The sequence below is a fragment of the Pelecanus crispus genome, chromosome 7 (genome assembly GCF_030463565.1).
Source record: "Pelecanus crispus isolate bPelCri1 chromosome 7, bPelCri1.pri, whole genome shotgun sequence".
Classification (NCBI taxonomy): Eukaryota; Metazoa; Chordata; class Aves; order Pelecaniformes; family Pelecanidae; genus Pelecanus; species Pelecanus crispus.
Window position 1 is genome coordinate 22,820,386 of NC_134649.1, and position 27,659 is coordinate 22,848,044.

At 48.3% G+C, this 27,659-nt stretch overlaps 3 protein-coding genes across 8 annotated transcripts in view; 2 read left to right on the forward strand and 1 right to left on the reverse strand.

Annotated features, from left to right (window-relative positions):
- ARID3B (AT-rich interaction domain 3B) overlaps positions 1–12,115 on the reverse strand; it is a 32,875-nt gene extending 20,760 nt beyond the window's left edge. For 2 of the 3 annotated variants that reach the window (XM_075713802.1, XM_009482666.2), the window contains exon 1: positions 8,563–9,225. In XM_075713802.1, coding sequence (XP_075569917.1) covers positions 8,563–9,150 — 588 coding nt within the window. In that variant the 5' untranslated portion in view covers positions 9,151–9,225. Of the gene's footprint in view, positions 1–8,562; positions 9,240–12,085 lie in introns of those variants that run through there. The other variant, XM_075713803.1, reaches the window with a different exon arrangement.
- Positions 12,116–12,687: 572 nt separating this feature from the next.
- LOC104026703 (actin, cytoplasmic type 5) lies at positions 12,688–14,586 on the forward strand. Of its 4 annotated transcripts, none has more exons than XM_075714655.1 (2): positions 12,688–13,638; positions 13,804–14,586. In XM_075714655.1, the coding sequence occupies exons 1-2, from the start codon at positions 13,012–13,014 to the stop codon at positions 14,140–14,142; spliced, it is 966 nt and encodes a 321-aa protein (XP_075570770.1). In that variant the 5' UTR covers positions 12,688–13,011; the 3' UTR covers positions 14,143–14,586. The 4 variants fall into 4 exon arrangements, with proteins under 4 accessions (XP_075570770.1, XP_075570771.1, XP_009488709.2 ...); XM_075714656.1 differs by having other exon boundaries at positions 12,688–13,264; positions 13,376–14,586; XM_009490434.2 differs by having other exon boundaries at positions 12,688–13,140; positions 13,267–14,586.
- A 999-nt stretch (positions 14,587–15,585) lies between these two features.
- UBL7 (ubiquitin like 7) lies at positions 15,586–22,063 on the forward strand. Its single transcript, XM_075714107.1, has 12 exons — positions 15,586–15,598; positions 16,083–16,316; positions 16,883–17,002; positions 17,671–17,753; positions 17,875–17,959; positions 18,660–18,717; positions 19,277–19,410; positions 19,873–19,922; positions 20,645–20,812; positions 21,052–21,174; positions 21,553–21,716; positions 21,840–22,063. Exons 2-11 carry the CDS (start codon positions 16,133–16,135, stop codon positions 21,688–21,690), a joined length of 1,143 nt encoding a protein of 380 aa, XP_075570222.1. The 5' UTR covers positions 15,586–15,598; positions 16,083–16,132; the 3' UTR covers positions 21,691–21,716; positions 21,840–22,063.
- The last annotated feature ends 5,596 nt before the right edge of the window (positions 22,064–27,659 follow it).

Sequence of the window (27,659 nt, forward strand, 5' to 3'; positions counted from 1 at the left end):
GCCTATTCTACTTGGTAAATATAATCCTGAAATGATCACCGGGGCTGGAAATCAGCAGAGGCAGCCTCTGGCTGTACGGCAGGACCAAGACCAGAAGAATGATTCTGAAAAACTGTTCAAGCATCTTTAAACCATAAACTTCATAAAGCTCCAGTGTAAGAAGTGCTCCACAGCCACTCAAGGAAAGAGAACAGCCAAATCCACCCACCAAGGTAGCTTGGACTACCCTGTCCTGATAAACATACAGCATCTTAACACAGATAGAAAAGCACTGAAGATAGCAAGAGGTTTCAGCACAAAAAAAAGCATGCAAATAGAGAGGTGGTCGCATATCTGAAATCTTGGCGTCATCTGGTTGTGACACATACATTGAATTAGAAAGATGAATAGCTCTTGTCAAGGCAAAGCTACATTTCCCCCTTTAAAAAACACTGCAGCGAGCTGCCCTAATGCCTGCTGATTTAGTTTGAGCCAGTAATTCCTGCTGGAAAGTCAATTATCCAGTGAGTCCCATCAACTGAAAGATATTTAATGGGGGATTATTGCCACTTCTGTTATGTCAGCTGTTTATTACAGAAGATCAATCCCCAGCCCTCTCTAGGAAGAGATCTGAAGAATGGTTTTGTTCACAGGAGGATTCATCTGGGTGTCCTTTGCTAGCAGAGATTAAAAACATAGTTTTTTTGCTAATTACAGTAACATCCAGCTGCTCCTAAAACCCTACTGATTGTTAACTGAGATCAACAAACTTACACAAACAGTCAGAATAACAGACAGTCTCTTCAGAAGGCAGCACCTATTTCCCATCCTCAACTTTACACACTTCAAGGCAAAATGATCTGTAGAGGGCTGAGCTGCTTTCTTCAAGTTTGTACTTAGTTATAAATCCAGAGAGCAAAACTGCTCCTGGTATTAAACTGAGTGCTCCAAGAAGCAAAACACTTGCTTTCATAGGGAACTTTGGTCATGCTGAGCGCTTATTCCGCTACATTTGAGAACATGGAGAGGAAAGAGAAGAAGGCTTAAAGGAGACAATTCTCTCCTGCCAGTGGGTTTAAACTTGGTAAAACTTCCAGAAACAAAACTTCCCATGGGATTAAAGACACTCTCAAAGTTATTTTACTTGTTCTATTTGAAGGAAAAGGGTAATTAGAAAAGAATGACAAGATTAAGGTTTGATACATAGAATAAGCAGAATATATGCACCCTACTTCCCCTACCTACATCCTGATGCTCAAGAGCACAGAAGTAATGCTCCCCCACACCTCGCTAGTGAAAAGCGGTTTAAAGCTAGCTGAAGCCATCAGTGTTTTGCCATATGTCCAGAAAATTGGCAGAGATTGCTATCACCTGGCATGACACAGAGTGATCCGAGGTGAGAGACAGTGGACAGCATTAGCATTCCCTCCTGCAATAGCTGGAAAGGTTTAAAGCCAGTTACCACTCCCCACATTAAGCTATCAGAAGAGATAAGGAGAGTGCTTCTCATCCACCTTGGTGCAAGCAGCAGCCACCACAGTGTAAATCAGCAAGGGTGCACTGAAATGACACATGGGCTGTGGAGACATGAGGGCAGAGCACAGGTTTGGTTGGGTAGCGGAGTTAGCAAAGTCTCAGGCTAGCATGAAATGTCAGCTCAGAAGCTGAGGAATAAAGCCTTCCAGAGAACAGAGTACAAGCACCAACAGGCACTTTCCCAGGCCTCAGCTTTGATCTTGAGGGACTATTCCGCTCACCAAAACCTTTGGGTCTGTGCCAAGACTACAACCAAAAAAACCAAGTATCAGCAGCAGTCAGAGCACAGACCTGAGCACAACTGGAACAGGTAAATCTGTAAAGAGCTCCACAAAGCTACTGAAGCAAGAGGTGATCCATATGTAGAATAAACTACATTTTGCACAGCAAGGTTGCTCAGCAGGAGCTTTGGTATCAAGCTTCCTTTCTATTCCTCCTAGGAAAACAAAGTTACCCTATGCTGAGAAGCCCTTCTCCGTATAAACAGCAGGAACCTGAGAAATCAATATATCCTCAGAAGTCATTAAAGACCTTTGTATAAGTCAGGCAATAGTAGCAGGAAGGAAAAAACACTGTTCAGAGAGGCAGGTCATCCTCTGGGGAGAGTCCTGCCTCTCCCTCCACCCGTTTGTATCAAGGGAATTTGTTGATGTTTGGCAAACAGCCCTTGTATTACCACAGGCAAGAATTTATCTGGTTTATTGCAGAAAAGCAGCACTGGCTGTGCTTTGCACCCTGATGCCGAGCATGAGTGGGAAGGCAGAGGTGTTGGGAAAGGCTGGCCACCTTCACGAGCTGCTGGCAGAGCCAGGGAGCCTTCCCCGCGCTGCAGCACACCTCAGAGGCCATCAGAGCCCCCCCGACCACCCTCTCCCTGAGAGGCTGCAGGGCCTGGCTTCAGAAGCAATTATATCTGGAGCTATTTTAGGATTACTCCCTAACCACCTGGAATATCTTATTAGAGGGAAGCTCAGATGTCCAGAGCAATTTTGGTTTCCAATCCCACATTCAAAAGCCAGAGTTAACCCTGAGTTGCCGAGCAGACAGAAAAGGAGATAACACTTTCCTGCTTCGTCCAGACCATTCTTTTGAGGACAAAAACCTTACAAACAAGTAGCTTCAACCCCTACCTGCAGGACACCTACCTCTCAAATATTACCATCTCGCATGTCTGTCCCTCCCAGAGACTAAAGAACTAATCAAAACTCTGTGCTCAATTAAAAAAAAAGTGAAGTATTATGGCAAACAGAACAGCACCTCATTGTCTCCTCCTCCAGTTTTGCCCACACAAATTCCAGTTAGTCTGCAAATGGGGACACTGATGAGAAATTGGAAATGCTCCTTTTCCAGGTCATTCCCTTCTCCCCCACCCCAGTTTCATACAGCTGTTTGAGAGGGGCTCAGCTAAAGCCCGATGAGGTTTTACCAGACTACAAAGTTGTATTCAAATGGCAAACTCTGAACTGGAGAGAACTCACTAAAGCTTTAATACATAAAAGAGGAAAAAAAAACCTTCTGGCATGAAGCTCAATCACTCCGCACCTCCTTACTGCAGACCTGCAGTTTTGACAAAGGTTTTAGGCCAGAAATCTGCTGAAATATCCACTTAGGGACAAGGGTAAATATTGCAGTGAAAAAACCCCTCCCCTACCCCATGGGTTAACTGAAAGCACTGAGTCAATGAAAAGGTACAGGGGCAGCAATTTCAGGATTATCAGAGAATCCACAGAAATTCCTTTTGTGGGTAGAGTTAAGCCTTAGGAAGTGAAACAGATGCTATTATAAAGAAAACTGTTGTACTACAAAACGCTGATAAGATCAGGACTACTGCCCTGAGCTGCAAGTTCTCAAGCATGGAGAACCAAGTTATAATTACTGCATGCACAAGCTGCCTGGTAAAGCTCTGCTGAAATTGGAATAAACCCTCCCCAGTCTTACTAATAACAGACTCAATTCAGTATCTATAAACTTCAAAGATGGGTTTTGAAAACATTTTAGTGATTTCAGGAATGGCAGGGAGGATGAGGAAGGAAAGAAAAAGAATGGACTGAAGTTAACAGATTAATTACTTTTTTTAAGTTTCTTTTATGTGCTCCCATGACCTAGTAACTGCAGCACCAGCACAATTCTTTGCAAAAGAGGAATCTGCTTCCTTATCCTTAAGGAAAAGTTGGACTCTTTGTGAATGACTCCTATTCACAAATACTCAAAGGAATTACCTAAAATGTAAGTGACAAGAAGATTTGTTCAGTGCTATATGGCTGTGGGAAGAAAAATTCACTGCCACATGAGAGAGTCAGATTTACCCTTAAGTGACAAAAGCAGAAGTGTAAGAATACAACACATTTGAGCTCTTTCCACCTACCGTTCTTCCAGTGTTAGCTAGAACTGCTATAAATTGGCACTGAAGGAGACAAGCTGCAACTATTCCTAAAGATAAATTTAGCCCCTGAACAAATCCTAAAATGAGCCATATCTTCCCCATGAGCTCCTCGCTCTGCTCCTTTGCTCTGCCTCCAGATATAGCACAGTCACTGCAATATAGCATAACCTTGATGAAGCCTAAGGAATTGCCCCTTGAGATGAAGATATGAGGGAATTCTCTGATGTCTAATACAAGTTGTTTGTAGGCTGTTGCCTACAGTCATTATCACAAATGGTTTTTTGGTTCTCTTCTCACATACATTATTTGTTATATTAAACAAAAAGGAGACTTTGTTACCAAGATCCTGCTCTGCTCCAGCCATTGATGCTGTACTTTAAGTTACATATGAGCATAAACTCCAAGTTAGGTGGTACAGCAGAAGCCGACTGTCACAGGGATGAGGACTTCATCCAAACAAACCTCAACCATGAATTCGGAGAAGCAGCAATTGGCAATTTAAGAATTAAAATCCATTCTTATGGAAAACAGCTTTCAGTAAAAGAGAAACCAAATATCTACCATCAGCTATTAATGAAGAATTGCCCTCCCACTATATCATAAAAAGAAAAATACCCAGTGATCCGCATAAGGAATTAAAATCCAGCCTTTGAATTGGGCCCTAGATATCTGAAATAACTAGAAGGCAAAAAACACACCATGTGAAATGCAACTTTTTCATTCCTGGGACCTTCACCCCCTCTGGATTAATGAGCATCTCCTGAGCAATACCTCAATACACACAGCACTTGAGGCACATACTTAAGGTTATGGAATCTCAGCCACTCATTCCTAGACCCTAGAGCAAAAGCAAAGTAATTATTTTAAGCTGACTTATCTTAATAAACACCATGACCTTTGTAAAAGTTTAGGTCAGGATTTTCAGGAGTGACTGGTGATTTCTGAGAATCTAACATGAGACATCCCCAAAACCCAGACCACAAACTGCTGTCAGACAGCTGTTTTATGGAGACTTACCTTGCTGCATTTAAGAAGGCATTAAGTATCAGCTGATGCCTGAAAACCTTGGCTTTATTTTTACATTCCATAAAGGAATGCACGTACTAATGTGCGTGCTGTAGTAACAGCCTGACAAAATTTCTCGTGCTAGTGCAGCCTCGAGTGGAAAAGGAGCAAGCAGCACCAGCAAGACAGTGGCTGTGGTCCTGCCTTTCCTACATGGCTCTCCCCGGTAACCGGAGACATCGCCAAGCAATGCAAGAACCCACGGGAGGAGGACCCACACCCAACCATCTGCTAAAAGCAACATTTTCACCCGCAGAATTAAAAGCTCGTTTTTCTTCAAAGACAGGCAGCCCACAACGCCCTTTTCGAGGATGGCTGTGGGATCCTTCGGCTGTCGGAGCCGTGATGGATTTGCACAGGATTCAAGCAAGTCCAAGGAGCAAGTGAGCTGACCACACACCCCCCTGGCTCTTCTTTCAGGGCTGCAACTCCCCAACAAGCAACTCCACTCCCTTGTTGTTTTGTGCTGACAGGATTCCCACCGCCCCTGTGTCATAAGCTGAGCCAGCTCTTTTGTCTGCCAGCTTGTTCTACAATTATTTACTTGGCTGTCCAGGACCAAACAGAACAGGGCTTCATCTTGCTGGTAGTTTCCATCTTTCTGCCATCTTCATGCCACATACCTTCCAGGCAATCTTAGCATTATGCTTTCAAGATACATTTTTCTCCAAGGACATCACTTTCAGAAGAACAATCCACACTTGAAAGAAGAAATAGAAGTGACTTTTTCCCCCTCTTCCGCAAGCAACAGCCATTATGCATACCACAAATACTCCCAGAGCAGAGCTAGCTGGAAGCCGTGTGTACTGACTGGTTATTAGCCTCCATCTCAAAAGAAGCTAAAAAAAAAAGACAAGTTCAGGAATCATATAGAAAACTGGAGAACACAGGCATTTCTGCATTTGATCCTGATTTTTCAGGATCAAAACCATTTTACACAAAGACAAAAGGAAAAGCCCAGTATCTTTAAAGCATGCATTTGAAATGAAAAAATTCAAGGAGTGTTTGCACTAGGCAGAATTATGCAGACACTCCACAGTTGCACACATGTTCCTTCCCCTTTGCTGTCATGTTCCCCCCCCACCAGTTTACTCCTACCTCCACACAGCCCCCCCACTCACCAGCTCTGAACTGGTATACTGCAGTTAAATTTTTACTCCCTGGTATGCAGACTCCACTGGTGAATGCAAACAAGTTGATCTGCAATATTTACCCTACTCAAGGTGAATATACCGCACCAGCATCACTAATACTGGGCACTTCAATACGGCCTTTTGAGCACCCCACAGCACCTTAATAACATCGTTCACCAGCACGATTAAGAACACAAGCTGTGCCTTGCTCAGGCAGACCATCTAGCCCAGTACTCCGTCTTCAATGATAATACCAGGAGACAGTATCTCAGGACAAGATGTAAACCTGCCCACTTTCTGCCATACTTTCCCACCATAAGTGATGTAGCACAGCACATCCCTGATACTCCTTTACAATCCATTACTTAACTCGATGTCCATGAATTTCTCCAATTCTGTTATTTACTGCTGTACTGCCTTCCCTGCAGTGAAACAGATTAACACAGCAGCAAGAGGGTTTTTCTTTTAGTTTTGCTTCCTGGTGAAGCTTTGTGCACTTTGGCTTCCAGAATAAGTTGGCCTGAAATCAGACTAAGCTGCAACTTACTACCAAAATACTTGATTACTGCTGAAATGGGCCTAAGTAACTGGATCAGTATTAGTGCACAGTATACCAACTGTAAACCAGTATGTTTTTTCTCTTTTTTTTTTTTGCAATTCCACATCTGCTAAGACCAGATCTGGCATGCTTATGGTCATTTGTCTTCCCAGAACAGGGCAAATGACCTAGGAATCAAGCCTATTAATTCAGTAAGATTCACAGGACTCTCACAAGATAAGCAAGTATTGGAAAGAAGCACAATGACATTCTTCTTAGCACCGGCCAAGCTAGAAATAAAAACAGCCGAAGACTAATCCTAAGTTCGTTGGATTTTTTTGTTTGTTTGTTTGTTTTTTTTAAGAAAGTGATCCCCCTAATAACACCAGAGTCCTGCCTGCTATTCTCCACCCAGAGACCTGAAAGAGGAAGTTTTTGCAAGTCACTCCAATCCAGTAAATTCTGAAGCAATTTCTCTAGTGACCATCCCCTGACCAACAAACCCACCTCACTTCCCTATAACAGCTTAAGTAACTTTTTTTCAACCCAATCCCTCTTGAGAAGCAAGTGCAGAGAAAACACAGGAGCAACTGGTTGCCTGCTGTATCCCAGGCACCAGGGCTGCTTCACCAGCATGCTTTATAGCACAGATAGTGACAAAAACCATTTACCTGGCAATTTAGAGGAGTACCTGCCACATGCATTAGTGTAGAAACACCAAACTGGTACAGTTTTGCAGGAGCAGCTGGGCAGGAGCCTACAGGCCACACTAAATGGAATAGGAGAACTAAAGCTTGCTGAGCTTTAGCAGTTCCTCCTCAAACTGCTGCCCATGGCAGCATAAAACAAATCACCTTGTGCATGCAACTGACAGCCAAGGGGAGAGACTGCCCTGAGAGCCCACAGCAAACTTCCAAACACCTATGGTTCACCAGCCACCACAAAGCAGCTCCAGCTTTTTTACTTCATAGGTTTTGCAGCAGGGAAGGAAAAACCAGCTCTGTTTTTGTCCATACAAGGTTTCTTAGCTCAAAGAACTCTATCTGTAGCAAAACCTAACCCTCTTCACAGTCAGGCTAACATCTGTAGAAAAGGACCATTAAGTCCAACTTTTTTTTTCTTTATTTAAAACATGCAGTCCTTTGGCTCAATTTCAATACACATAAATGCTGTAATGTTTTTGAAAGTCTGCTCAAGTTAGCTCTTTAACAAAACAGCACACAAGTGCTATATTACCTAAAATACCCACTTAAAACAAAGAAAAGAATTCTCGATCCTCTGGCATTTCTCTACAAGTAGTAATTCTTCATTCATACATAGAATTAACCTCCTATCAAAGCCAAGCAGTAGCAAATTAGCTCTTTCCTTCCTGCACATGAAATATAAAGTGGCTCCGCTTACTCAGAGGATCAGCGGCAGCAGACGCACTCTTCCCTGCCTGCCCACAGCACCAACCAGAAATCCAGCCAAAGTTGCTGCATCCTGGAGCTCTTACACAAAGGGGTTATAGATGTCGTACATGAAATAACTTGAGTGAGACATTAGCAGGCAAGTGTCTGTACCAAAAATAAATATAACACCAGCCTGTTCCATTCTGAATGGCACAGCAGCAGTGAGATAGAAGATAAAAGAGCCAAAGATCAAACCTCTACCTCTCCATAAAGGTTCTTCCAGATAGGGGTTTCTACATCATTAGCTGGAAATCTGTATCTGTAAAGCAAATCAAGTTCTTGTGATATCTCTTTATAAAAGAATAAACCTGGAAGAGTACACCAGGGAAGCATTGCTCTGCATGTGCCTGGTTCTTGCACTCTTTTCAAAGCACTTGCAAACAGCCAGTGCTTGTAACAGGACACTGGGCTAGAGAAATCCTCAGTCTGACTGAACATGGCCATTCTTATTCAGAAGGAAGTAACATTAACACTGACCTGTTTGAGCTGCTCATCCAACCGCCAGTTCTGGCGTCCAGATGGGGAACTGGAATACGGTTGCTTAGTAGTGTCTTTACCCTGTTCTTCTTTGCCCTGCTGTCCCCGCTGGTGCCCCGAAGCTGGAAGAGGATTAGAGGTAGAGGCCACTCTTTGGTTGTGATGGGCAACTTTGGGAGCATGAAAATATTTCAGAGCAGAGCAGGTTTCTTTTCCAGTCACATCAGCGCCATCCTCAAGATCTCCACCTTCCAAACCTCCTTCTTCCTCCTCCTCCTCCTCATCTTCTTCCTCCTCCTCTTCATCCTCCTCTTCCTCTTCTGGCTCTGAATTCATGCTGCTCTGATCAAAAGCCCGTGTAGCTCCGGCTGCAGGTGGGCCTCTGGCCAAGGGACCAACAGCAGAGCCTCCCGAAGCCCTGCCAGATGCAGCTGCTAGGACAGCCTGCTGCACAGCCAGCTGCTGAGTGTAGAGCAGCTGGGCTTCTCTCATCTGCCTCTGCTGTCTCTCCCTGGAATCCATCTGCAGAGGCGTTTGCTGCTTCTGCTGCTGCTTCTGCAGCTGCTCGACCACAGCTTCCAGCTTCATCCCGCAGTTTGCATGGCTGGGAAAAGAGGGGGGTGTTTTTGACTTTATCTGGCAGGGTTCAAGCCCCGACCTTGGGAGACTGGCAGAATCTGAAAGATAGACAAATATTTGTCTGTATGAATATAAAATGCTTTCATCTTTTCCCCGGGAAGAGGATAAATAGAGTGCAAAGCCAATACTCTTTCCTGTGCAGGAGACCGTGAAACAATCAGCTTCATGTTTAACAGCCTCAGGCTCAAACTTGCATTCAATTTTCAGACTGTTTAATTGTATTTTCAAGCTGAACACATTTGCTATAACCTCAGTTTCATATACCCCAAAGACAGCATCTGAAATGCCTTTGTCCACTGTCCCAGCAGTTCACTTTTTTGTCAGAATCCTTCCACACTTCCTAAATAATTACTTTTGAAATGTTAGGTTTAACATCTAGGGGTTGGTTCTTCTGAAAACACTACCTTAAAAGGAGATAGCCAGGAAGATAAGCTTGACCATATTTCTATTAAAAAATGGGCAGGAATTTATTGCACACCAGTTATCTCAACTCTTTTATGCTTTCATTACATTACTAAATTCTTTACACTTTATATGTCTTCCTTAAAACCCTATATTTAGCCATTATTTTTCCCCAGGAAAGCAAGACAAGACTAAAGCAAAGACCACTGCAGCCTGAAACAGACTGGTGAGCACCGAACAACTCCTGCCTCTGGTTCCCAGAGTTGGCAGCGCATCTCAAGCCCCAGCCATGGCCTCCCTTTGATTTTCCCAGCTGAAGGACCTGAGAGCTTTCCTAGCTCTCCATTTTGACCTGCAGCAAGCCCATGCTGAGCCAGCACTAGCTTTCTCTTGAGCAAAGACCAACAGAACAGACCAGAGTCAGAAACACAACTCTGATCTAGAGTAAATCCTAGAAAGACAACTACGCCTTTAATCCCCAACCATTAAAATCAGCATGTGTATTTTGGACTTTGTGTCACAAACTGGACCTGCTGACAAAGACTGTCCTCAGTTGTTTTTTTTTTTAATGTAAAAAGATGCTTAAACAGAACCCACTTGCTGCTCTTCAAGGTTCATCAATATCAAAATACAGTCAGCTTGGAGAAACAAAGGAAAGGCTAACTACAAACAAGCTACAGTCTCCCAGCCACCTCCCACCACCCTGTTTACAACTACTACTGTGCTATTCAAGCCACATACTTGAAAAAAGAGACTATTTTGCTAACACATATTTTCAAAACAGACACAGTTCTGTTCTAAACCAATAACCTACCAGATACCAGTTTTAAAAGTGAAAGGCAACTTCCAGAATCCCTAGTGCAACTCCAAGTCTTCCTCTAAGGCTGTCAGACTGTCTCTCATACAAAGTGCGTGCGAGCTACAATGCCCAACTCCTTTCTCCTCTGCAAACTCTTCCCTGTGCTAAATAACAGCCCATCACCAAAATGAAAAGCCTGGCCAGTGCATTTGCATTTTTATCTAGCAGGCAGCGGCATAGCTTTAGCTTGCAAATGAAACAATATAAAGTGGATTAGTGGTTTGAATGTCAGGAGCAATAATGCATTACCTGGCAGCTGAAAAGTCTTAGACTCCTTGGGAAGGCACAATACACCATCTGGCCTAGCTCCACATACACACTCCTCCAGTAAAGCAACAATGAACTGGTGTGGGTGCTGCAACAGCAACCATAAACCAGGCTAGAGAACCTACAGCCCACACCTTGCTGTATATTGTTGCACCTGAGGCACAGTGAAGTGTCACCTCTCCTGCCTGGGGGATATTCAGCAGGGCATGCAGTTAATACACACCTCGGGTACGTTAACAATAATAAATGACCTGATACTTGGTTAACATGCCGAGCAAACACACCTCAGGTGCAGCAACACCCTGGTATGCGGCGCCCGCATATTTCCTGGAGTTCAGGTACAATAGCATGTGACAGGTTATAGCAGGATTTATGCGCAGCTGCATAGGGTTTTCATCAGAGCCCAGCACAAACTTCATGAGCCTCCAAAAAGATTAATTTTGGATACAGCAAACATGCCCTCAGCAAGTATCAATGCTATTGTGGAGAGGCAGCCAACTTCACAGCAAGTTTTAAGTAAATGAGGAGATGCACTGCTCACAGCAAATAATTAAGTCACAATATCAGGACAGAGTTTAAGATAATAACTGCAACTAGACTAATAACATCAAGCCATTCTAGGTTTTAACATCCATTTTACCCCTCAGCGTGGATATGTGTTTACTTTTTGTGCCTCTCCCAACCGAGGCAGTGAAAGGATACAGTTTAACCTTCAGGTCCTCACCGACTAGCCTTTGTGTGGCTTTTAATCCCTGGGAGCGCACTTTAATTAAAAAGCCCTTTGATTTGAATTTTTAACTAGCTCTATTTGCAGCATAATTAGGAAAACGCCTGCCTTTGTCACCAGCACTTGGAAAGAGGTTTTCCAAGTAGAAACCACCTGAAAGAGTTAAAGTGTGAGATGAGCAGCCGAGGCCAGCCTGTCTCCCAGCCCCAAGGAAGTGAGAGGTCTCCCGGGGTGGTAAACAACCCCACCAATGCCCGCCCCCCCCCCCCCCCCCGCCCCGCCCGGTTTTACCGGAGACCTCCCGTGCCCCATAACCACCGCTGAAACACCGACCCGCCCCAAGGGGACCTACCCGGAGAAGGGCGGCTGTACCCGGAGGCCAGCCCCGCTCCCCCGGCCCCCAAACCGGCCCCACCCGCCCAAGCAGCCGGTGAGCTGCAGCCCACCCGCTCCCGCCTCGGTACCGGCCCCCAGTGCAGGCCTGGCGCCAGGACCGGTAACCCCTCACCACCATTCCCCCAGCAGCGCCCCCTCCCTCCTCAGCTCCCCACCCGCCTCTCCTTCACTCCCCCCGCAGGCGCCCCAAACTCCCCACCCCCCCTCCCCACGGGGGCGAAGGGGGCCGGTACCTCCCGTGGGCCCCGGGAGCGGGTCGCTGCCGTCCCGTGCGCGGCCGTCTCGGCTCCGCCCGCAGCACAACCTCTTTCCTTCCCCCCCCCCCGCGCCGCCCCTCCTCAGCCCGGCCGGAAACGGGGCGGCGGAGGCGGTGCCCAGCAACGGAAGCGCCCGCCCTACTTCCGGGTACAGCCCCAGCAACGGAAGGCGCGCGCGACCGCCCCACACCCGGAAGCAGCTTAGGAGGAAAGGGGGCGGGGCTTCCAACGGGCCGAGAGCCAATTAAATAGCGAAGCGAGAGGCAGCTTCCGGTTCCGGGGGGATAAAAGGGCGCGCTCAGGGTTGGGCCTGGCAGTCGCTGAGGAGGCACCGCTGCGGGGCTGAGGGAGTGCGCGCAGGTGAGGGCTGAGGTGGTGGCTCCTTCCTCTGTCCCCTCAGGGCGGGGTTAGGGATTCCCGCTGTCCCTTCAGGCCCTGGGAGGGAAGGGGGGAAGTCCTTTATCTTGGGGCTCTTCTTTGTTTCCTCAGGTCTGTGGCAGAGGTGTATGTAGGGGTCTGTGTTAGGGGATCTCTGCTGGTCCCCTCGGGTCCCTGGGGAGGGAGTGGGAAGGGTCAGTGCTTGTTTTCCCCTTGCCTTTTCGGGGGCTGCATATATACATGTGTGTGTCTGGGGGGGAGTAAATAGGTTTTATGCCTCCCTAGTATCTCCTTTCTACTCATGCACTGAGGGCTCTGTGGGGCAAACTTCCAACATTCCTCAAGATTGCCTCTCACCTTAGATTGCTCAGTACTGCTGTTGGAGCTCCCTAGTGTATTAAACCCTTTCAGGCCTGTAGTGTATGGGGGTGAGCGTCAGGGCTCCTTGATGTTCCTGCTCTGTTCCCTCTGAGGAGGGACTCTGTGACACTTCCATATCCCTACTTGCTTCAGGCCTGGTCAGCATGGCAGATGAGGAGATTGCTGCCCTTGTGGTGGACAACGGCTCTGGCATGTGCAAAGCAGGCTTTGCAGGGGATGATGCCCCCCGTGCTGTGTTTCCCTCCATTGTGGGGCGTCCCCGGCATCAGGGTGTCATGGTGGGCATGGGGCAGAAGGACAGCTATGTGGGGGATGAGGCCCAGAGCAAAAGGGGCATCCTCACCCTGAAGTACCCCATTGAGCATGGTATTGTCACTAACTGGGATGACATGGAGAAGATCTGGCACCACACCTTCTACAATGAGCTGCGTGTTGCCCCAGAGGAGCACCCTGTCCTGCTCACTGAGGCCCCCCTGAACCCCAAGGCCAACCGGGAGAAGATGACCCAGATCATGTTTGAGACCTTCAACACCCCAGCTATGTATGTAGCCATCCAGGCTGTGCTGTCCCTGTATGCCTCTGGCCGCACCACTGGCATTGTCATGGACTCTGGGGATGGTGTCACGCACACTGTGCCCATCTATGAAGGCTATGCGCTGCCCCATGCTATCCTGCGTCTAGACTTGGCTGGCCGCGACCTGACCGACTACCTCATGAAGATCCTCACGGAGCGGGGCTACAGCTTCACCACTACTGCTGAGAGGGAGATTGTGCGGGACATCAAGGAGAAACTCTGCTATGTTGCTCTGGACTTTGAACAGGAGATGGCTACAGCTGCCTCTTCCTCCTCCCTGGAGAAGAGCTATGAGCTGCCCGATGGGCAGGTGATCACCATTGGGAATGAGCGTTTCCGATGCCCTGAGGCCATCTTCCAGCCATCCTTCCTGGGCATGGAGTCCTGTGGCATCCACGAGACCACCTTCAACTCCATCATGAAGTGTGACGTGGACATCAGGAAGGACCTGTATGCCAACACTGTGCTGTCTGGGGGTACCACCATGTACCCTGGCATTGCTGACAGGATGCAGAAGGAAATCACGGCCCTGGCACCCAGCACCATGAAGATCAAGATTATTGCCCCGCCAGAGCGTAAATACTCTGTGTGGATTGGCGGCTCCATCCTGGCATCTCTCTCCACCTTCCAGCAGATGTGGATCAGCAAGCAGGAGTATGATGAATCCGGCCCCTCCATTGTCCATCGCAAGTGCTTCTAGAGGGACTGCTGGCAGTCACCTGGGGGCCGTCCTCGCCAGGATGCATGCGGGGGCAACCTCCTCTTCTTTCCATGTTAGACCAGAATTGTTCAACTGTTACTTGTTTTGTTTTAACTAATTTGAGGTACTGAGTAGTGATGTGTGCATTTTAATGGCCTGTTAGGCTGTAGTTCTCCTGTGGCTGGCTAGCTGCTGCTCCTCCTCCTGGCTCTCTGGGGCTTGGAAACAGATGGAGCGTTGTTCACTTTTCCTATGTAACACTGATAGGATGACACTAAAGTTAGACTTGTCACCTTTAGGTTTGTCACAACTGACAGCTTTGTAGGAAAAAAAATAAACTTCTTAGGTTTAAAAACTATAAGAGGTTATTTAGCTTTTTTCAGGGTGGGCTCTTGGTCTCCTTGCTACAAAGAATTATTGTGCAATATGTGGTTTTGGACTCAAACCTGGCCTGTAGCTGCCTGCTTAAAACTTTGAAAACAAAATTTGGGGTAAATGCTACACAAATCATGTAATGACACCTTTTGAAGCTGCCCTGTGCTGTGCAGACCATTTTAAGAGCTGTTAGGGAGGAAAGCTTGACTGGTATGTGGCTCTTGCAGCCTTTCTGTACTTTCATGGTCACTTGGCTTTTTTTAGAACACAAACAGCTCTTCTTGTCAGAAAAAGTTGGTGCCTTGGCACAGGTTTTAGTGACTGGAGGAGTAGAATCTTCTCCTTTTTTGGGAGAGGGTGACAACATGAAGCAGCAGACAGCACTGAAGCTTGCTCAGCTGGGGGGGACCTGGCCCCTCCTGCACCAGGAGGTTGTCTACAGGAGCTCCTTTTCCATGGGGAAGGATGGCAACCACTTAATTAAGCATCCTTAATTGAAAGGCAGCTGAGGCACTGACAGCTTGTGATGTAAGAGGCAAAGGGGTGTGTTTGGTCATGTCCCCAGGGGCTTCTGATATCTTGGACATCCACCCTCCTACCAAACCTTGTTCTTCCCTCCTTAATCTCTCTCCATGCTCTGACTCAGTGGTATCACAATTCACTTCCATGCCTGAAGGGCCGCCAGTGGTGGTTTCTCTCCCGGTACCTCGCTGTCAGGCGAGCAGATTCCTCGCGGCTGGTGCTGCGGGGAGCCCTTCCTGCTGCTAAGGCCGGAGGAGGGGCGGCGGCCGTGCGCCGGGGGAGCCCCGCGGAGGGGCCGTCGCCACCGGGCTAGGGCAGCCGCTGCCGGGCCTGGCCGCGGCGCCGGATGGTGGCATCCCGCCGCGCTCCCGCTTTTAAACCCTCAACCGGCTGCCTATTGGCTCTCTCCGTTTCGTCGCAGTGGACCCAGCCAATCGGCAGCTTCTCCATCGCGGAGCCGCCCAGCATTACAGACCGCCTTCCCCGGCGGACTCCATTTCCCAGGGTGCACGGCGCAGCCGCCCTGCACTTCCGCTTCCGGTGCGCCTCGGGGATGCGGGTAGAGCGGTGCTGAGGGGCCGCTGCGGGGGATGCCGGGCCGGGGCCTTGTCTGGGGGTCGCTGGGCTGGGGGCTGCGCGGCGGGAGGGGGCCGGTACTGCTGGGACCCCTCGCTGAGCAGTAGCGGGCGCCTTGTCCCGCATCCCCCCTCTGTCCCACCGTCTCTGTGCCGGGAAACGAGGCGTTCGGGGACTGGAGAGTGGCCTAGGGGTGTGCCTGCCAGGAGAACCGGGCCGGGCCTTGCTCTTGGCTTCTATTCTTCCTCGGCTGAGTGTTGAGGCTGGCAGGGGTGTTTCTGCCTTCCCTGTAGGTTCAGATATGGCTCAAGACTGAGGTAGGAACCTAAAAGCATGGCTGTGTGTTGGTCAGGCTTCCTGTTAGTTTCCTGTGTGCCTCCCAGTGAAGGTTCGTCCCGTGAATTTACAAGGTTTTATTGTCTGCTTGGGGGAGAGTCTCACTTTGTTTTGTTTTCCTCCCTTTCAAGAGCTTAGTGGGTCTTAGGTTGGCTTGGCTCTGTTCAGTGAGAAGGCTGAAATGTCCCTGTCGGAGTGGCACATCGCAGTGAAGCTGGCAGATCAGCCGCTGGCTCCTAAATCCATCTTACGTTTGCCAGAGACAGAGCTGGGGGAATGCCCACTCGGTGGGTGCAGCATCTCATACCTCAAACAGCTCATTACCGGCAAACTGCAGGAGTCTGTTCCAGACCCTGAGCTCATCGGTAGGTGCCTGTGTGGGTCGTGTCAAAGTCCTGCCACTTGGGGCCACCCTCTTCCTCTCCTCCCTGCGGCTGGGACACAAACATCATACCAGTGATTTTGGGCTGGTTGGGGAGACTTGGCACGACCAGATAGCACGGTGTGGGGGGGTCAAAGCTTGTGCCAGAGGCTTTGCTATGCTGCAGCAGTCTTAGTACCTTGTGATTTTGGTAGTTTGTTCTGTGTTTACCTGGGATCACGGTGCTCCTGCAGTGTTGGTGCCCTTGTTAAGAAATCTTCTGACTTGCTAACACCAATGGTTCCTTGTGAGATCTCTTATGAAAACCAGTGAGAGAGGTTGGCCCTTCTAAAGGAGGTGGCAAAGTCACATTCTGTGAATCTCAGCTCCCTGATTTCCTCCCTGAATCTCAGCTCCATAACTTCCCTGTGTTATGGAGTCCCTCTGCTGCTGACCAGATGAAGCAGCTACACGTGTGGAGCAATAACCCCCGGGCAGTCTGCACTTAAAGACCCCAGGCCCTTTCTGAGTGTGCCACAGATGTTTATCTTTGATGTTTCTCTCTCCTAGATCTGATCTACTGTGGCCGTAAGCTGAGGGATGACCAGACACTTGATTTTTATGGCATCCAGTCTGGCTCCACTGTTCATGTCCTGCGCAAGTCCTGGCCTGAGCCGGATCAGAAACCAGGTGAGGAGGAGACAGCATGGGTTACTGCTTAGATCTCCTTGGGATGTGTTTGGTGTGGGTCCTCTGTGACTGAGGAACAGCTTCTCTTGTGATTTGTTTCTGGGAGGCTGATGGGTTTGCAGGAGGAATTGATGGATATGTTTGTGTGGGAGCTCTCCACCTCTAACAGCAGCAAATGGGTGTTATGTTTTCTTGCTGATGGGAGAGTTAAGGAGTGAGCTACGTAATGTGGAAAGTGACTACTCCTTCCTTAATTGACTATGATCAATTTTAGGGTGTTGCCAGAGAATCGGGAGCAAAGTGACTGGTTACTCAGCTCAAGGGATGAGCAGGCTTGTGTGTGTTCCTAATCTGCCTGATTGTAGAATAAGATGGGTTAGTTTAGCATTTTAACTTTAATACAGCTCGTTTTGTACATGGAGGAGGATATATCTATATATTTTTATATGTCTGGAAGCTGAGAGTGCAGTTCCCTGTTATGCTGTGGTAAACTTACTGAGATGTTCGCAATCATTAGTCTGTACCCTTTCTCTCTTGGTCAGTCAAATCCAGGGGAATGAAAGAATCACCACCACTATTGCAGTGTGGAAGTCAGTGGCATGTTAAAACGGCTAGTAAAGCTGACAGACGGAGAATTGTGTTTTGTTCTGTTATTTTTCCTCCCTCAGAGCCTGTGGATAAGGTGGCAGCAGTACGGGAGTTCCGGGTCCTTCACACTGCCCTGCACAGCAGTCCTGCCTACAGAGATGCAGTGAGTGGAGCTTCATACTTTGCCGTCTGGGTGTCTTGTGTCTGTCCCCTCTCTGTGAAGAGAGTCCTTGAGCGGAGCCTCATTGTGCGATGCTGCTGATCTGCTCTGATTTCTCTCATAGGTCTTCAAAATGCTGGGGAACAAGGAGTCACTGGATCAGATCATTGTAGCTACTCCCGGCCTCAGCAGCGACCCTGTTGCATTGGGTGAGTGCAGATGTGATCCAGAGGATCTGAGGAAAACCAAATAAAGATAGTCAGTGTTTAACTCCTGGCATGGGGAAGGGAGAGTTCCTCTTCCCTGGAGAAAGTGTCTTTTTTGGTTCTTTTGTGGAGCGTAAGAGTAAATGCTTGCTCAGGTGTCAGAGTTGTGCTCTGCTGGTAATGTTTGGGGATGGATGCTGGCTTCCAAAGGATTAGGGAACATGGAGCAGGAGTGCAGTGGGGATGGATGTGTTTTCCCTGCTGCAAAATGTTATAAAAATGTTCACTAAATTTGGCGTGCTTGTACTGGCCTGGGATGTTACTAGCTTTTATGGGACATTGCTGTAAGGCAGGTGGATATGGGATGCAGTCACAACCTCTCACAGCAAGCAGCTGGCTGGGGTGAGCTGGGTGCCAGATTTGATCCTGCCCTTAAGGTGGAGCTGTCTGTGCTGGAGCACAGCTCGTGGGATCTGCTGGGAAAGCCCCATCCCTTGGGTGTGTAGCTGTGATCAAGGGTCTCTCCAGGAAGACATAAAAGGCTTCAGAGAGAACAATAATAAGAGTATTTATGCTGTCTGCTAGTGACTCAGTTCCTGGAAAACAATTAATTCTTTTGGTTTTTTTCCCATGGCTCTTGTTTGACTGGATCCTGTTTCTTGTATCCTGTCTTTTATTTGTTGTGTTTCCTGGTCCCTCCCAGGAGTCCTACAGGACAAGGATCTCTTTTCAGTGTTTGCAGACCCCAACATGCTGGACACGTAAGTTCATGTGAGCTGGTGCAGTGACTAAGCAATGCCTTTGTTGCACTGTTGTATTGACTGCTTGTCTCTGGGTGGGAGAGAGAGTTCTGCTACTGCCTGCCAGTACAGATATACCCGGCCAGAGATTCAGGATAGAACTGTTCGTCCTCAGCAGCAGAAAGGATGGAGCTTATGCTTTGATGGCCACCTGCCTCCCCTGTTGGATTAAACCAAAGGATGTTTAGTGGGAGACAGGGCCATCATCGCCTCCAGATCATGGGTTCAAATCTGGATCTGGTTGCTCACAGCAGAGAGTTGTTCCCATGAGACCATATGGGAGATGTATACAATGGGAGGGTCAACTGGCATCAAGAAGAAGACTCAGCTTCTTTGGCTGTGTGGAGCAAGGTAGGGAGGTGTCTGTGGCTGGACAGCCAAAGGCAGTATCTGAGGTGGTGTTGGCACAGCCAGTGGGGATGGCTCTGCCATTTCTGACAGAAGTTCTTTGCTGGTATTGAGCTGCTGATTTCTTAGTTTCCCTGTGTACGTGATTCATTCTTCCACTCTTTCTCTCCAGGCTAATCCCAGCCCACCCTGCGCTTGTGAATGCCATTGTCCTTGTTCTGCACTCAGTGGCTGGCAGCACCCCGCTCCCAGCCCCAGAGACATCCTCCCGAGGCATGTCCTCTGGCTCCTACCGGGACATGCCTGGTACGTTCAGCCACACAGATGAGCGAGGAACCTGCAGAGATGAAGTGCTGCAGGATTTGCAGACAAATCTGTGCTGTACTGACAGAGTCATCCCCAAGCTGGAAGGAAGAGAGGTTTGGGTTCCTGAGCTAGGAACGTGCACTGTGGTTTGATAGATTTTTGTGCTGTGAGACACCCATCCGGTCCACTTCAGCCTCGGGGCCTCTCCCAACCAAGTGTGTATAATGACTGTTGGTAGCAGAGTGCTGTGGCCTCTGTTTTGTGCAAATGATGGGCCTGGCCTGTGTTCCACTGACCTGCTGCACGTGAATTTGTTGGTGCGGAGGGCTCTGTCCTAACCCGGTATGTTAGCTGGGCCTGAGCTTGGCTGCGTGGCCAAGGACTCCACAGGATTCTTGTCTGGTGCCTAACTCCTGCCAGCACCCAGTTTTCTGCAACTGTTGATTCTCCTTTCTGTTGCAGGTGGCTTTCTGTTTGAAGGTCTCTCTGATGATGAAGATGACTTCCACCAGGTAAGCAGCCAGGCTGGATGGAGTGGCTGTTTTGGACTTGCAACATGGGTTTAACTAGTAGCCCTTAAAGACTCCAAAAGTTTTCTCTCTTCCTGTCTCATGAACAGCATGAGCCCCTCTGGCTCCTGGGCGTATTGTGGAGACAAACACATTGATTGTGGCGTGCTTGGATGCTGTTCATGTTAGGATTTTCTTGAGTGCTGAAGCAGGGTCACAACAGAAGAATGCAGAAGCACGACTCGCAACAGCACTTGTCCTCTGAGTAAACACCTTCATGGTTAAATTGACGCAGAGCTAGAGTTGTGCACAGATGAGCATGGCTGAGGAGCATGGGGGTGTTGGTCCCTGCCCTTCTTCTGTAATGTAGAGAGGTTTTCCTCTCCAAAAGACAAAGTATTTTGTAAAGGGAAATTACAGGTTTAGGCAAAAAAAGTGCCTGTCAATGGTGAATTGTTTTGTTATAGGCTAATAGGACTTTGCTTTTAAGCTGATGGATAATACATGACAAGGTTTAGTGCCAGTTTCTGCAGCTTTGTAAAAGCTGAGTTTGTGGAAAAAAGCACATCTGAATCAGTGCTGGTTTTTTTTTTTTAAAGTTCTGCACTTGAGTTTCAAGTGCTGTAGGAAAGGGATCCCCAGGGATGAGCACATGATTTTACTGGGACATGGACACCAACATCAGAGGTGGCCTGTTTTTTTTTCCCTGCCCCTCCCCCATGCAGAGCACAAGATCTACACCATCCAGCAGCACTTCTGGTTCCCGCCCAGCTTCCCTTGGCTACGCTGGGGCTGCAGGACCTCGGCCGATCACACAGAGCGAGCTGGCGACCGCGCTGGCACTGGCGAGCACCCCAGAGAGCAGCTCCCACACGCCCACCCCTGGCACCCAGGTACAATGGCAGCACAGTAGCTAGGGAGATCCTCCTGGGCCATAAAACTAGTGCTTGACCAAGTCCAAGCCCTGCTCAGGTCTGGAAGCCCTCACTGTTTTGTTTTCTTGTGGCTGGGGTCTCCTCCATATGGGCTTGGGGAGGCATGGTAGTGGGGGTGCAGCAGGCATTGCCCAGTCCTGGCTCTGGTTCCTGTGACAAGTGTTCTCCTGATTCATATACAACTTATTTCCTCCTAGGGTCACTCGTCTGGGACCTCCCCGATGTCATCCAGTGTCCAGTCAGGAACACCCATCACCAATGACCTCTTCAGCCAGGCCTTACAGCATGCCCTGCAGGCCTCAGGGCAGCCCAGCCTGCAGGTCAGGTTTGCAGCCTCTTCCTTCGGGAGCCTGTGAAAGCCCCATATCACATTGAGTGTTACAGGGTGGAGGCGGTTCTTCCAGCCGCCTCCTGTGGCAGGATGTTAAGCTGAAAGGGGCATCACTGGAGAAGCAGTGCTTGCAGGAGTCATGATAGGCTGATGCAAAAGTACTGGGTGGAAGCGGAAGGGGCGGGCTGGTGGATTTGGGGAGTTTGCAGCAAGATGTTGAGCTTTGAAGATCTGTTTGCACACTGAGCATTGTACTTGTGAACTAGAGAGAGGGGGAGAATCCAGCGTGGAAGTTGTGGAGAAGGCTGTTTTGTGTCTGCTTGGACTCTCGCACCTATCCTTAGCTTCTTTTGTTTCCTGTCTGTAGAGCCAGTGGCAGCCACAGCTTCAGCAGCTGCGAGACATGGGCATACATGATGATGAGTTAAGTCTCCGGGCCCTGCAAGCCACTGGAGGGGACATTCAGGCTGCCCTGGAGCTCATCTTTGCTGGTGGGGCTCCGTAGCTTTTTGGGCAGGAGAGGCTGGACTGGTGAGTTGCACTGAGGCAGCTGTGACATTCCTCGGTCTGGGACTTGGCCCTGAAACTCTTCTCTGTGCTGGGGTTCCTCTCTCTAGCATGGAGCAATTGAGGTGGCTGCTCCTTTCCTTACAGGTGAGCAGTGTGCTCCTGTTTGAGAGCGCTGACCATGCTGAGGGCAGCTCCTCCAGCTCCAGATACCTCTCTCCAGCCTTCTTCTGGCCACCAGTGATGACACCTCAGAACTTTGCCCAGCATGGAGAAAGAGGTGGCTCTGTGTGTTGGAGAGATGTGGCACCTATGGTTCTGCAGTCTTAGATCTGTCAACTCGTTCTCCTGCCTGTTGTTTCATTCCTGCCCACCTGTGGTCCCTCTGTGTTTGACTGTATTAAATGGACCGTATTCACTTGCCTGTTGTTTGGGTTGTGATCTGTCCCGGGTTGTGTTCCAGATCTCTGAGGCAATGTGCTCATTGCATGAAGGAAACTGGAAAAAAATGCTTTGCCTGTTGTAGGACTCTTGTTATTTCAGCAGAGGGCACTCCTTACAGAGGAAAGCTGTGTCTGTTAGGAGAGCAGGGTTTGGGGTGCAGCTGACCTGCGTAGCCGTAGAGTTAGGCCAGTACTCCTTTTGTATATTCTTTTGTGCTACAGATATTCTCCAAGAGGGTGCTGCAGAGAAGCATCATGTCTCCTTCTCAGCAGAAAACTATTTGTTCTTAGTTGTGTTGGGTGAGGCTGGTACAGTCCTGAAAGCTGACAAGAACAAGGGTACAGGTGCAGGAGTTCATGGCCACCACAAGGTGACAGTAAAAAAAAATGACAAGCACAAAGGTTGAGCAACTGCCAGAGAGTGTGAGGTGCTGCCAAATGACTTGGGAGAAATGCCTTGTCTCTGACACAGGTTAGTCTGGATGCAGCCAGTGTTTTCCAAAGTGTCTTCTAATCCTGGGTGCCACGTTTGAGATGCCCAAGACCTGAGCTGCAAAGACAATCAAAGGCATTTGCCTGTAATTACAATCAACGGGAGCTGAGAGAAGTCAGAACCAGAGCTGGGCTTGGCTTCACTCCGGTTGTACCATTGAGATTAACAAGGTATGAAAATGGGAGCTGGTTTGCCTGAAATGCCACCATGCATTAGTAGGGAAGCTAAAAGCAGTAAAGGCTTTCCTACCTTCAGGCTGCCTGTGCTCCCCTCTAATTCCTCTCCAAGCACTAGGATTGTTTGCTGATATGATCTCAGCTATCACCCAGCAAACGCTGGATTGTTCTCTCCAGGGTAGCCCATTGACTGATAGACTTTAATCCTGTCTAGCGGATTAAGTCTCTCAGGAGGGAGGGACTGTTTTTATTTTTCAATATGTAGGAGATAAGATGTGATGGACATAACCAGCTTTCCTGACTTGATACACCCTTACAGGTTACTGCCCTCATTACCTGCTTTGGAAACCCAGTCCAGATGATGGCCGTGATTTTATGTGTATGAAAACTGATTAATTTGTTCCCATCCCTGGTGCCTTCACTCTTTGCTTTGCTGGGGGAGTGGATAGCATGTGCACAGCATCCTCTCTCCCTTCCCCACTGTGGAGAAAAGCCCTGCTGTTCAGCCCTCAATCCTCCCAGGGCAACAGAGGATTAGCTGTATCACAGATGCTGCTGCCTGAAGCTGGAAAACATTTGCAGGCTCTCACAGACCTGCTCAGGGCTAGCAGGACTTAATTTGGGACCAGAATGAGTAGTTTGCTTTGCTGTACCATGTCAATTCTCAGCTTAGGCCAGCTTGGGGTTCTTGGCATCCCAAAATGGTATTTCTTTTCTGCACTGACCTTGCTCTTATCATTTGATCACTTTGTTGACCCACGTTTTGTATTAAGTAGTTTTTTCTGTTTTGTAATGGCTATTTCTGCATCTCCCTGTGTTCCCAGATAATTGAGAATTGCCGGGAAGTTTTGTATGGAAAGAACTTTTTTCCAATTTCTTTCACAAATTGCATTACTTGGCTTGGAGTACCACATCAGACACATTCTCTGTCTGAACTGGCTATAGCGGAGAAGAACTTGGCACTGATGTTGTTCACGATGCAACTGATGCGTGCGCTTCGCTTCCCTCATCTTGCCTGCCTTTAGCTGCCTAGAATAGACGTGCTCAGCAACCAGGCAAATTTAGAGATGCAGGGATGGGAAGAGAGGCTCTGCCTGGCCCCTGCAGGGCTGGTGATGGAGGAGGCGGAAAGGAAACTTTGATGCAGGAGCTCTTGTAGGAGAGCAGAAGCTCAAAGTTCCTCAGAACTGGCTCTGCAGCAGCCAGGTGAGCACTGCCTTCCCGCCTGCTCTAATGGCCGAGTGCCTCCTGCCTCACAGCTTTGAGATGAAAGTGATGCTGGCAGCCACCTCTGTGTGCAGAGAAAGCTCAGCCAGCACAGCCTCTGCCAAGTGGGAGAAACTGGATGGGGGGAGGCTGCAAGGAGGCACATGCTCGTTTGGAGAGGCCCTTTGCCTGGGATTAGCAGCCTAAATGGGGATGTAGCACGAGGTGTCTTCTCCAAGCCAGTTGTCCTGACTTCTACAGTCATTGGAGGAGCCTATGTCTCAAGAGAGATATCGAACAAAACTGGAATGACTCTGGGAGATGCTGATATCCATTGCTTGCTGAGAAAGCAGCTAAGTCCAGGCACTAACTTGTCAGTGCCTGAACATAACAGATTCTGCTCTTAGTGCATTGCAATTTGCTCCCAGTCTCCTGCCTGCCTGTTCCCTGTGGTCCATCCTTGGTGCAACTGCCCTGATGCCTTCCCCTCCTACTTGCTACTTACAGAATTGTTCAGGTTGGAAAAGACCTTTAAGATCATCCAGTCCAACCATTAAACCATTAATTCCATGCTTGGGTTAGAGGTGCATCTGCTCTTGTTGGGTCTTGGCTTATCTGTATCCTGCCTGCATGCCCAACCTCCACCACGCTCTGTTCATGGTGCCCTGCCTCTGTCTGTGCCCTGACTGCTTCACCGGCACTGCTGCAGGAGCAGACTGGGAGGTGCTTGGCTGACCCTTTGGAAGAGGTGGAGGTCAGACCATGGTTCCCCAACGTAAGCACTTTCAGTAGGGACTTTCTGGTTCTGACATCAAAGAGAAATTTTTGGTTCCGTTCCTTCTTTGCCTGTAGTGACAAGGGAAGCAGTAACAGTGGGTGTTTTCAGTAGTAATGGTAGCAGCTGTTTGTACTCCTGTGTTTTCGGTAATCTTGTTATTTGTTCTAGTGCTTGACCATCAGTGCTGGTGCGTTGTGGACACCTGCAGAGGTTGGCAGTTTGGCTGGAGTCTAGGCTCCTCTCCATATGTACCCTGCTTTTCTACTTTGGCCACTTTGATAGCTTTTTCACCATTTCTGACTAAGTCCTGAGCTGTGTCTCCCCCTGAGGAGTAAAGCGGTGTTGTGGGAGAGTAATTCTCCAGCAAAAGGGTGAAATGGAGAGCAGATTCTCCCAGGCTTCACGTCCCTGATGGCTTTTGCAGTACCTCAGCCTGTGTGACTGCCCACCTCCATCTTCCTCTGCTTTCACAATGATGCTGGAGCCTTCCCATGTGTGAAGTGAATGCAACTGGCAAGATCTATCCCAGGAGCAGACGTTGATGTTTGAGGTATTGTTTATGTGCAGACACAGTCTCTCTGGTGTGGGCATGCTTGGGTGGTTTGTTGGATCAGATTGTAAACTGCCACAGTTTCAAGCTCTTCAGCCTTGATTTCTGACTTCAGATGACTAGCATTGGAGAGGTTTCCTCTCATCCTCCCACATGTCTCCAGTATTTCAGAATAAATGTTTCTTCATTGCTCCCCCAGCCAAACAGAGGCTCTGAGTGTCCCCTGCTTGCAGGACCCTGGCACAGGAACCGATTCCCTGTCTGGGCAAGGCAGCAGAGCACCTTAAACCAGTTTTGGATGGAGCTGGGCAAAACAGCACAAACAAATGTGCAGGAGCCAGAGGACTAACGATCACAATGCATCTGCTCATCACAGACATCCATACTGAGCTGGGAGAACATCATTCTCTTCTCCCCAGCATAGTGTGGGGCTACACACCTTGGTCCCCCAGCTCTTCTCTGGCACACTATTTCAGAAGATTGGTGAAGGTGACTTTCTCCAGTGCTCCAGGATGCAGCAGCTCAGTGTCTCCATTGGGATTTGCTAGGGCAGGAGTAAGCTTGGGCAGGCTGGCAGGGTACATCCATGTTGTGAACAGCAGCAGGGAACTTGTCTGGCAAAGTTGCCAGACAAACCTTGCCCATTGGCTTACTTTCTTTGCAAAGGATTTGGTGATTTCCTGGCTGCTTTCAGCTTTGTCCTTGTGGGGAATGCCAAACTGTCAGGAAACAATTAATTTTTAGTTTTTCTTCTTAAGGTAGCTTTGTGCTGGTTCAATGAGCTGAACGGTCTCACTGTGGGGGACACAGTACTGCAGGGGCAAAGGGGAGAGGGGACAGCAGGACCTGGTGGGGTTTCCTTGGCAATAATGAAATCTTGGTCTTACTCTTTCTCAGGCAAACTTTCGAGGAAGGAGGAAAGTTTTACTTGATGCTGGGACAACTGATCAGGAAGGAATAAGGTGAGAGCCCAAAGATCAGGGCAGGTGATACAGTACAGCTTCCCAGCAGCCCGTGTCCTGTGGGACTCAGTCCCTTTCCTAGCATGAATCAACATTTTTCTTTAGAAGTAATGAAAGGGGAGCTCTATGACTTTAGTCATCAAAGCATCCTTTTAAGGAACTGTGCTTTGCACAGCTAAGAGTCCATGTGATGCTAACTAGAGAACAGCAGAATAAAACAGTGTGGTTTTAAGGCAACTGACTCTACATTTCTGTTTTCACCAAGTTAAAATACTGAAAATGTCACACCATGAAAATATTTCTATTTCCTGATATTTTCTTCTATATTTATAGTTTTCTAATATTTATGAATCACAGTCTTTATGAATAATCCTTTGATTTATAGTAGTGCATGTAGTTCTAGTTCTGCCTTAAAAGGATGCTTGAGTTTAAGAACATGGCAAGCAAAAGGAAAGTTCAGAGGGAAGACAGTAAACATCCCCTGATATATCCTTTGAAGTCAAGACAATGGCTGAGCCACTGGTTTTGAACATGAAGCTTCCTGGCTCTAGTCCTCTTGAACTGAGCTTGGAAACTTTAAACAAAACAACAAAAAAAACCCCAATGCTCTTAAGGTGACATCAGGGATTTTGGGGATCATTTCTGACCATAGTCTCTTCAGCTGACTTCTGGGTGTTCCAGGCTGCCAGCATGCAGAATGGTTGTCCCAAAATCACTTTGAGACTTTTTTTTATCCCTACCACTGAAATAAATACCTTGCTGATTTAAGAGCATGGTCCACTTGTTCAGCAGGGTGCATTAGTTTAGGTATTGAGTTTGAGGGAGAAGCTGGAGAGCTGTGGAGTTCCACTCCAGGGGTGATAAAAACATCATATGGGCTGTGCAACATCAGAGCCAGAGTCCCCTGTCTTCCTGCAGTGGCCAATAATAGATGCTGCAGAAAAACCTTCGGAACAAGACAAAGATCCATCTCTAATAGATTTTTCTAGCATCCAGTGATCTGAGGCTTAGGGAATTGTAGAACTAGAAATGGGTGTTAATAGTAACAGCCCCACGGGACTTTTTGCTTTGAACGCAGATAAACTTGCAGCCTCCGTGCCACCCTGCAGCAAGGAGCCCTGCAGTTTAGCCACAGGTTCAATGTCCGTGACCCATAACAGTGTTAAGCAGCTGGAAGGAGGAGATAAGGTGCAGTCGTGGGACTGTGGTACAGGTAACTTGTGGGATGTCACACTCTAAAGGAGTGGCGGTAGTCCCAGTAAAGCTCTGAGGTTTAATTTTTGGGTTCCTGGGACTGCTGTGGCCACTGAACCAGCAACAGGTGACAAGGATAGCTAGGGGAGTCGGGCAGTCAGGTAG